Genomic DNA, 11188 nt, shown 5'->3' on the forward strand with positions numbered 1-11188 from the left:
AGCAGAACATGTAAATAGGACGAGCCAATCCTTCATGGGCCTAAAGCATGGGCTCCAGTAATGTGCCTGAAAATTTAAAATTGATCTCATCTCCAGTCGAGCTCCACTCTCCAGGTTCGATTCGTGGTGAGAGTATGTACGTTTGACTCTCCTGTAGTAAAACTGACGTAATTGACATGATGCAACGAAATCCACGTCGTCTCCTTCCTACCTATTTCGTCCTCATTTCCAGGTACTTTCTCCTAATTCATTATTTTAATAGGTTCTCTCGCTTCCTGCTTTTTAAGGCAAGAGAGCGCCAAGGCTGATATATATAAAGGCCTCATTCTTCTAAGCTTTTCTCAACATATCCATCTCGATCTTTCAGCTGTCTCTGCGCAATTCACTTGATCAAAGGATGGCAGCCAAAAGGCTTCTTGATGGATCTGGTCGGGACCCAGCTGAACCGGATGGCAAAAGGATGAGAACACGACCTTCTTTTGCTGCGTTCGTATCTTATTTTATATCCAAAAACCTTTCGCTTCACTTCCTTTTCCCTTCTTCTGTTAAGATGTAACGGATTCTTCTTCTTCTTCTTCTTCTTCTTCTTCTTCTTCTCTTGTAACAGTTTTCATAAAAGTTAAACAAACGATATTTTATGTTGAACTTTTAACTAGTTTTTTTCTCAAATTCAGAATTGTTCTTTCTGAACTTTAACTAGTTTTCTTCTGGATATTTAGTTCTTTTATCGTCTAAATTTGAATGGGTAATCTTTTATTTTGGTGCTTGGCCTGGTCTAGCTAATTTCTTATCTTAAATCTTTTTTAAAAGAACTGTCTAACCTTTCGAGTCTCACATGCTCTCAAGTTCAATCCATTTCCTGTGAAAATTAATAAATGAAAAGACGACAATTAATTAGTGAATTCTATAGATGGGATTTATTGTGACATGTGTTCTTCTCTCTTGACAGTGTAATTTCAGAAGTTGTGATGGTGAAATCGTTACAGAACTTCTGTTCAGCCTTGGAACCGCTGCTTAGAAAAGTGGTATGATGAAGAATTAATAGTCTCTTCTGAAACATACTTGATCTTGTGACTGCATATCAATACTATATTTTGGCTTTTACATTCTTTTCAGTTTGAAGAGTCGTTGGAAAACCAAAACCAGACAAGATTCACATCCTTTCCTCATATATGTTAATATTATATTAATTATTTTTTTAGTTCATAATATCATATTATATTAATTATTAAAATGGCCCACTTTTAATCTATAGTTTCACAAAACCACCTTTACGTCCTCCCCACGTACTGTAATATAGTGATATCTAGTACTTGCTATCTGTGGAAGAACTGGTCAACATAGACGTCTTTTTAATTAATTTTTTTTTTGTATATTTCTGGTGAAAGATTCTTAAATTTAAAAAATAGAAAAGATAAAAAAAAAGAAGGACAAAATCATAAACAAAGACTCGACCAATTTGTTTTACTTTGTGTCTGAGTGTTCTTAATTAATTAAATGTAATCTTTATAATACCTTTGTTTAGGTTAATGAGGAGGTGGAGAATGGGCTAAGACGCAGTGCACGCTTGCTTCAGAGGTATATATTGATGATATTAAATATGTTTCATCAATTCGTCCTTTTAAACACTGTTCAATATATATATATATATATATATATATATATATATATTTAATCTTAATTTTGTAAGGTCTCCTTCATTGCAACTCCGAGCGCTTGAGCCATCAAACTACAAACTGAGCTTCAGCAATAAGCTCTCACTTCCAGTGTTCACGGGGAGCAAAATTGAAGATGTGGACAACAGACCACTTCAAATCTTTCTCATGAACACTGAAGGCGATAGAGAGTTTCAGACTTCCCTCCCTCAACCCATCAAGGTAGAGATCGTGGTCCTCGATGGGGACTTCCTTTCCGATGACCGTCAGAATTGGAGTGGTGAAGAATTCAATAACAAAATTGTTCGAGAAAGAACTGGTAAGAGGCCGTTGCTCGCCGGAGAGGTGTTTGTAACCTTGAGGGACAGTTCTGCTTCGATTGGGGAATTGTCGTTTACCGACAACTCAAGTTGGATTCGGAGCCGGAATTTCAGGTTGGGTGCAAGGGTGGCTCCAGGGAGTTACCAAGGTGTTAGGATACGTGAAGCTAAGACGGAGCCGTTTATGGTTAAAGATCATCGGGGAGAATGTAAGTTCCTTCTACTGAGGACTCAGTTTCAGGGCTTGTTTCTTTGTATATTTTAGTTGTTTATGGTTAAAATCAAATATAAGACCATTTACTCACCTACAACTTAGGTTGCTTTTGGATAAATTTCAAGACTTATGTCCCTAATTTAGGTTTTTATTTTTGGGCTCAAAAGTCTACATAGGCTCACTTGCCTGTCTCCCATTCCTTCCTAATGTATGGCTACAATGACTGTTGGGATTATGTATTGAGATTAGTTACCGAGAACAAGTTCGGATCTGGTCCAATTACATGGTCTCTTCTAATATATATTTTTCTGAGCAGAGGTACCAGGGTTCCTGCCCATCTAGTAACAAATTTTCCCGTTCCCGTTAGGTAATTGGCCTCCAAGGCCCAATCGGATTGGATATGGAGACTACTCCAGCCAGGGAAGGGAAGAGGACAGGAATGGGGGAGTGACATCTCCACAACGGGGAGTGACTTAGCAAATAGAAATCGAAGTTGGGAAGGAGAATATGGTCTACAACCCAAACCCGATCCGTTTCCATTCCTACTTCATACCACCATCGAGTGGATCCGACCGCAAACCACTAAAATTTGGACGGTGGGTTATGGCACAACTGTGGGATCTTTTAAGTTGACCCATCCAAGGTTGGAATTGGATGGGTGAACTGTGGTCCTCAGACACAACAAGCTGGAGGCCACAATCTTGGGCACTCATTCCCAGTCCCAGGACAAATGGACAATACATATATAACAAGTATATTAAAGATTGAGGTATTTGTTTTTTTATTACCGAAAAAAGGGTATTTGTTTTTTGTTTGGATAATCAGTTTTTGATTGCTTTGAAAGTATCTTTGGTTGTTGGGCGCTGAGTAAAAAGGATAAAAAATGGGGTTTTTTATTGTTTAGTCCACCTAAGAGTCTTAGCGTACAGTTGGGATGAATCGATGAAGTTCACGGATAAAATGCGGTTCACACTTTACAGGGGGCTATAGACCAGGAGGGGCTGTAATTTCAGATTACTGAGGTGGACTGCGACAGCGAGAAAGTGAAGAAACGAATATTGGCCAAAGCCAAGTAGAAGGACTGGGTCATGCTAGACTTTGATGAGCGATGACTTCCAAGTCTCCAGCATTAATTATATACGAACCCGTGGTCCTAATCCTGGACCAAGACAAGCCAGATATTCTCATTTCTCAGTCCACAGCTACTAAAAAATATTACGAAACCTCGGATCCCAAATACCTTTTCCCTTGTTAATCAAATAGTTTTTAGCTTTGACTTATTCTCTTTCATCGTCACTGTTAAACTGATCTCTCTCTCTCTAGACCCAGTTAAACAAAAGTTCAGAAATTGATAATTTGAGCATTGATATATTAATTTCTGCCATTACAGTGTACAAGAAGCATTACCCTCCGCTGCTGACCGACGAGGTATGGCGTCTGGAGAAAATAGGAAAAGATGGGGCCTTCCACAAGAAGCTTATCTCAGAGTCCATTGGCACAGTCCAGGACTTCTTGAAGCTATGGGTTGTTGACTCTGCCCAGCTTAGAAATGTAAGCTATCTTTTTGTTTTTTTTAGATATGGCCATTAACATATCTACAGAGACTGTAAATCATCTCAGTTAGGACACAAATCGTACAAATTTCTCATGTTGGTCTTGCTCCAAATTTGCAACCGCAGATACTTGGCTTAGGGATGTCGGACAAGATGTGGGAGACAACCATCAAACATGCCAAGACGTGCCTCCTTGGCAACAAGCTGTATAGGCTCCGTGGACCTCGGTTCACCTTAATATTGAATCCTATATGCCAAGTTGTAGAGACAATGCTCGACGGAAAGACGTACTCGGCTTGTGAGTTAACCCCATTTCATAGGGTAAGGATTGCAATCAGACACCCTCTGTCTCAGTTCCAAATGCAAATTAAGTTGCATTTTCTGTATTTATTCTGGCTGATTTTCTCTTTTTTTTTTTTGAGAAAATTCAGGCACACATTGAGCAGTTGGTTAAAAATGCATATAGGCAATGGGATTCACTAGAAGAAGTTGATGGGCTACTCACTGAGAATGCATTATTAGGTCCAGGTACTTTTTCTTACCGCTGATTTGTCATGTTTGTCTTCGCCATATGCATGAGAAGTTCTTATTACAACTTCTTGCTATAGAGTCGTATGCTTGGACTCAAATGAAACAGATGGGTTTTATTAACTTATTGGCCCATCATTTTTGGATCATCCAGTAGCTTAATTTAAGCTTAAACTATGCTGAATTGACATGCACGGATCTCCCTAGGTTCTCTATTTCCCTATACAATTCTAACTTGTTCTAACCTTGCAGGTGATATGGAGGCCTATTCCACTCGTCATCAAAACATTATAATGTCAAACCAGCAGAGTGAGTTTTCCACTGAGGCATTCATTGAGGTGGGCACCGTACCAAGCAATCCATTTTTGGCATACAACAGTTGGCCACAAAACCCAACATATTTCACCTCGCAAATTGAGAGCAGCAGTGCCTATAACATGTCAGAGTCCTCATCTGATGGCGATTCCACACCTTCACTAGCTTACTTTAATGGAATCTAGTGCGACAATGTACATTTGTTACTTACGTGTGTTTGGGTACAGGCATAGAAATTATAATCCTCTTGGTAAGTCGCTGCCCCATGGAGGAACATTGTGGCTTTGGCGCAAGACAAAGTGACTTACTCCAGAGGAATTAATTTTCCTCCTCTCTGTTTGGTTTTCTAATCTTCTGTTCATCACTTATCCAAAGCAATGGCTGAAAGCCCATGTAAATGTTTGTAATCAGTGTTTCTTTTACTGTTTTTTTCAAACATTTTGGGATAGAAAGACTTCAATAGCAGCTAATTGGAGTAAAGCACATATATGGTGACCTGTCTAATATCCCAATCTTTGGTGGCAGTTATCCTTTTATATATCTCATATATCTACACGTGGGCCTATATTGTATGCTGAACTACTTGTATAAAGAGGAGATATCATTGCAAATTGATGCTGCAGAAACAACTGCAACAGTGTTTTCTGGCGCAGTACATTTGTTTTTAAATCCAATTTATCATTGCTTTTTCTGCTCCATTTACATTGGGAAACAAGAGCCTTAATTATCTGTTATTTCACTTCAATCCCTTTCAATAGACATATAGGAGATTGACAACCTAATAGGCAATCTGGGACAGGACTTTCTTTTTTTATTTGGTCATCACTATAATCTACAGCATGTGAATTTCCTCTTAAACAAGTTGTCCAAGCTCTGGTTAATATCTTCTGCAATAGTTAATAAGAAAGGGTTGAATGAATGCTTCAAACAGACCTGGAAATTGTGGGCCTAACTGGCTGGGATTGGTGGGCAATCCATGGAAGGTGGACTCAAAGTGATTATCATCATCCAACATCAATAAAAGGACAATCAGCTAGGAACGGACGTAGGCAGCAGGAAAGAAAGAGTCAGATTGCTTATCTGACCTATGTGGATATTTCCTCAAATTTGAACAGATTTACCAGGTTGATATTACTGAATGTCTATTGGGAAGCACTAAAGGACTGAGTTCAAACACTAATTAAGCAATTCAAACATTGTGAAATGTGGAATTCACAGGGGAGTGTATGAGAAGTAGATGTTTGGCAGCAGGTCCGGATGATTAGCGTAAACATGTTATCCATAAATTCAAGATTAAGACTTTTTGTTTAACTTCTTAGTTGTTGTAATTGTTAGCTTCCGTTCTTCCATTAATCCTAAAACTGTTCCATCTGATGTCCTAAGTTTTTCTGTTCATAGAGAAAGTCAAATTTACAAGCCCCATAATGGCCCCCAATAATACTATGACCTCTTTCATTCATGTGCCTTTCCTTTTGGGATCTGGTGCTAGAACAAAGAAGAAAAACTGATGTTCCAGTATCAGATATGACTGGCTTTTGAGAATATGAGGTTATTTCTGACCCTCTAATATTTGTTTGCTGTTCAACTCTGAGAGCCACCACTTTGTGCTAAAAAATGCCAAAGGTTAGATCCATATCCAGTCTACCCCTCTAAGACCTTGATAGTTGGGACCATTATTATGTGAAGTTCTTTTTTGTTGTTTGTAAATGAGAAACTGTATAAGATATTGCTCTAGGGAATATGTCAAGCATGGAACAATTGTTATGTTCTTACTTCTTAGCCTCCACCCTAAATCTGCATAATTTGAATTTAGTTACTTATGTCTTAAATAGCATCTCAACCTCCAACCGAGAATCATCATTTTTTATACTTGTCAAAATTTGTCCAACTTTTACATATTAAGTTGAGCCATCTAGGTTCTCTCTCCTTCTTGCATCATCATCATCATCATCCAAGCCTTATCCCAACTACTATATGGGGTCAGCCACATGAATCCTGTGTTGCCATTTTATTCTGTTTTAATGCCATATCCATTATTAAATTATTGGTGCTTAAAATCATTTCTCACTATTTCTACCTATATTCTTTTTTGGTCTACCCCTATCCCTTCTAGCCAAGGTTTTAAAATATGTGAAAATTATTCTTTACCCCACCTCACAAGTTGATAAGCAGGATGGGACATATCGGCCTGTATCTTTGGTTGCTTTTAGTTTTTTTTTAAACTGGTTCGGGGGGGGGGGGGGGGGTGTCGGTATAAGACCTATCTACCCCTTGAACAAGTCAGATCCCGAAACGGTTACTGTTGGTGATAGGATGCATTTTACCATTCAAGGTTGCAGAAAAGACATTACCTATCATCTATGTATTGGTTGTTAATCAAGAATTTGTGGTTATCAAATTGCAAGTTTGAAAAATATCAATATTATTTCATTCTTCTGACTCTTCTTTAATTCATTCTATTTCCACAAGTGGTGACATCTATCTGCATGTTCCTTGTTTTCATATATCTGTAAATAATACAAACATCTGGTGTTTCGGGTTTCCCCTGTTTCCAAAGATACAGTGAATCTCCTTCCATTACATATTTACGTAACATTCATTAAGGGAAATGTACTTATACCTTCCTTGTGTTTTCTGACAATTAATTAAACTTCCCCTGTAATTTGACCTCTGTAAAAACCTACATTAACATTTCAGATAAATATGCAAATGCACCATTAATTATGCTGTAATGGATATATTGAAGTTGTGACTATGCCCTTTTTATTGAATGTGCATAATGAACACTATTGTTCTCTCTTCAAATTGCTTGAGTATGGCATTTTTGCTAATAGGGGGGCTTTAGCTTCAACCCCAACTTGGTATTTATTGTTCACTCGGTAGTGAACAATGAAACCCACATAAATAAAGAAAACATATTTTTAGGGGTAAATCAATAAATCCTCATCCCAATAAAGTTTTCCATAGGAAAAATGGGATTTTAAAAATTTAAAGTATTATATCAGCGTTTTACATCAAGATAATTGATGGAAGAGCATGTTTATCTATTTATTTGAAACATGTAGGGAGGTTTATGCAAAGGTCAAAATACAGGGGGGGTTTAGTTCCTGTTTGAAAACAAACGGAAGGTTGGAGTAGCTTTCCCTAAAATTAATGGTTAAACAGACCAGACACAAAACTGTTTTTATCACTGTACTACTGGTGGAACGATCCAACTACCCAGTTCAACTGTTTGACTCAGTTAAAAATAAGAAAGAGAATTCAAAGATAGCAAATAATTATGATTGTCTTTTTAGAGCTATTTTATATCATAATAAGCTTAAAACAGTGAACATTATTGGTTTTAACAGGGTAGAGTAAATATTATTGGTTTTAACTCTTGGCCCCTGGGTGTTTTTAGGGGATATGAACTTAATTTTCAATAGAAGCAAGTCAGTAGAGCTGAGATAGCCAGAAAAAAAAAAGAAAAAAAAACTAGTAAGAACAATAGGTTGCAAATTATTACCAAGTCATGAGCCAAAGTACACTTGGACAAACAAGAGGGAAGGGAGAGAAAATGTTCAGGAAATGTTGGATATAGTTGCTACAAATGTTGATTGGTTAGATAGGTTCCAAAAAGCCAGGATGTTACATATGACCACTAGCGGGTCTAAGCACATCCCAGTTCTTTTGAAACTTCTCTTGATATTAAGAGGATTAAAAGACCCTTCAGATTTGAAAATATTTGGAACACTCATGAGGATTGTGCAAGATTAACAAAGGAGAACTAGAAGAAGGATTTAGAAGGGAGTAACCAATCAGTTGTGGTCAAAAAGTGTAGGACTCTTCAGGTAGATTTATCAAAGAGGAACAAAAGAGTTTTTGGCAAAGTCCAGGAGAAAATTAAAAATCTACAGCTAAACTGAGCCAAGAGAGAAACAAACCCGGTTGATTTTTTGATAGATCTAAAATTAATCAAATAGAAGCTCTTTTGGATAATGAACTCAAGAGAGGAAATTCTGTGGGCTTAAAAATGAAGACAATTTTGGATAAAATTAGGGGATAAAAATACAAGATTTTTTCATTAAGCAACCCTGAGAATGAGAGCCAGGAACATAATTATATCTCTAAAGGATGCCAATGGGGTGCGCATTACAGGCCAAGACCAGATTTAAACCCTAGTAAATCATTTTAAAGAACTATTTAAATCTTCAAATCTGGATGTAGGCCAAGATGTTCTCAGGCATGTTGAATGTGTAGTTAGTAGTGAAGATAGCATGTGGCTTTAGAAGGAAATAGAGGAAGAAGAGATCAAGGAATCCCTATTTCAGATGTCCCCTCATAAAGCTCCGGGTCCAAATGGATTCCCAAACTCTTTCTCTCAAAGGTACTGGAAGGTAGTTGTCCAAGTTTTATAAAGGCATTTCTAGATTTCTTTCAGATTGGGGTCTTCATGAAGATTTAAACAGAACTTTTATTGCCCTAATACTTAAATGCAAAAATCCTGAGGATGCAACTCAATTCCACTCCATCAACATATGTAATTCTTTATATAAAACCATAGCAAAGGTGTTAATTAGTAAACAGAATTAAGTTAATCATTTCCAGAATAATCATCCAGAACCAAAATGTTTTTATTCAAGGGAGACTGATTTTTGAAAATGTGTTAATTTCTCATGAATTGATTCACTTTATTAAAACCACAAAGAGTAAGCAAAAGTTCATGGTAGTGAAATTAAACATGAACAGAGCTTATGATAGAGTGGAACGTATTTTTGTTAAAAATGCTATGGAAAAAATGGTGTTTGGTGAAAAGTTCACTGGGTTTTGCAATGCATCTCCTTAACATCTTTTCAAATGCTCATTAGTGGGAGCCCTAACAAAAAATTCTTTCCCTCCAGAGGTCTTAGACAAGGGGAATCCCTATCCCCCTACCTGTTCTTAATAACCTCTGAAGTCCTATACTTGGCTTTAAAGCATGCTCACTCTGTAGGTCTTATTTCAGGAATATAAATTAATCACAATAGTCTTGAAATTACCCATTTGTCTTTTTGCAAATGACTCTTACATATTCTCAAGGAAAAATATTGTAGGAGGAGTGATTATGGAGATCCTGAAGGAGTATTGAAAGGCTTTTGGGCAAAAGGTGAATTTTACTAAATCTGAAGTCTTTTCCTCTCCAAATTTACATATAAAACTGCAAATAATAATAGTAAGAGTCATGGGTGTAAAGAAAGTTGTGAATCCTTCCCAGTATTTAGGGATCCCTTCAGTTTCTGGTAGATCAAAAAGGGGTTTATTTTAACTACTTGGAAGAGAAAATAGAGAGAAAAATTAATGGGTGGAAGGCCTTTTTCCTTTCCTCGGCTAGGAAGGAAGTAATGATAAAAGTAGTTCTAACTGCAATTCCATCCTATGTCATATCTTGTTTTTTGCTTCCAAAATCCATTTGCAACTAGCTGAAGAAGAACCAAAGATATTTCATGTGGAGAGAATTAGAGAAGCAAAAGAAAGTTAATTGGGTAAGTTGGTCTAAGATCTATAGAAGCAAATCCTTGGGAGGGATAAGTTTTAAGGATCCCTATTTATTCAATTTGGCCATCTTTGCAAAATCAGCTTGCAGATTCTGTACAACAAAGGATAGTTTATGGGTAAGGCTAGTCAAGAGAAAATACCTGAAGCTTTTGTAATGTATCTGCCCCTTGGAATTGTTCTTGGGGCTTCAGAGGTTTGTTGGTTGGCAGAGATCTTCTTAGAAAAGGGGCTTGTTGGAGTATAGCAAAGGTTGAAAACCTGCTGATTTGGGATGACCCATGGATCATGGGAGCTCCCCATTTCAAACCTATGGGCCCTAGAACAATGTTAGAGCCCTTGTAAATGGGTTAGTAATCTCATTGACCATCAAAGTAAAAGATGGAGCGAAAGGAACATTTAACCTTGGTTTGATCAAGCAATTACAAACTAATCTATAGGATGGACCTTCCAAGAGTAGGAGGAGAAGATAAGTTGATTTGGACCCGAAATTGTAATGTCAAATTCTCTGTTAAATCAGCTTATCAACTAGCTGTTAGCCAGAATAATGCTCCAACTAGCTGAATACTTGTATCTTGTTGGAGCCATGGACCCACAATTCTTCAATAATTCCTCTAGGTTTTCAGCATTTCCTCTTCCCTTGTTCCAAAATTTTCTCAACAACCAATATAAAATCGTAATCACTGAAAGAACAAATCCACAAATTGATACAGCTGTAAAAATGAGAGGATATTATTAATCTTAAAGCACGCACTATCTTAATTATTTTTATGAAACTTGTATAGAGAATAACAATAAACTAACTATAGAATTTTTTGAAAAAATCACAAAAGAAACCACTTTGGTTAGAATATTACCTACGGAAATAAACACCCAGGATTTGGATTTCCCTGCAATATATTCTTCATATTATAACTTGAACAGAATCAAATCATGATATCACTAAACTCCATGAACAAACTTAAGAGACTGATTTTCAAATTCCGTACGTTTATTTGTTTTACTTAGGCTCTGTGTAACCGAGAAATACAATTGATTTTCATGCAAAAGACTTTTGTGGCATTTAATTAATTAGTTGCATGTAATGTGACA

The 11188-nt window shown here is 36.9% G+C and overlaps 1 protein-coding gene across 2 annotated transcripts; it reads left to right on the plus strand.

Moving 5' to 3' along the window:
- Nucleotides 1–302: 302 nt before the first annotated feature.
- On the plus strand, nucleotides 303–5249 carry LOC148863690 (protein SAR DEFICIENT 1-like). 2 transcript variants are annotated; one of them, XM_088979547.1, is made up of 8 exons: nucleotides 303–486; nucleotides 950–1025; nucleotides 1526–1578; nucleotides 1691–2184; nucleotides 3580–3740; nucleotides 3869–4063; nucleotides 4174–4270; nucleotides 4523–5249. In XM_088979547.1, the coding sequence occupies exons 1-8, from the start codon at nucleotides 398–400 to the stop codon at nucleotides 4768–4770; spliced, it is 1413 nt and encodes a 470-aa protein (XP_088835673.1). In that variant the 5' UTR covers nucleotides 303–397; the 3' UTR covers nucleotides 4771–5249. The 2 variants fall into 2 exon arrangements, with proteins under 2 accessions (XP_088835673.1, XP_088835674.1); XM_088979548.1 differs by having other exon boundaries at nucleotides 4174–4264; nucleotides 4523–4920.
- The last annotated feature ends 5939 nt before the right edge of the window (nucleotides 5250–11188 follow it).

This window comes from Nelumbo lutea, chromosome 3 (genome assembly GCF_056320005.1).
Source record: "Nelumbo lutea isolate HS-2025 chromosome 3, American lotus-T2T, whole genome shotgun sequence".
NCBI classification, from domain to species: Eukaryota; Viridiplantae; Streptophyta; class Magnoliopsida; order Proteales; family Nelumbonaceae; genus Nelumbo; species Nelumbo lutea.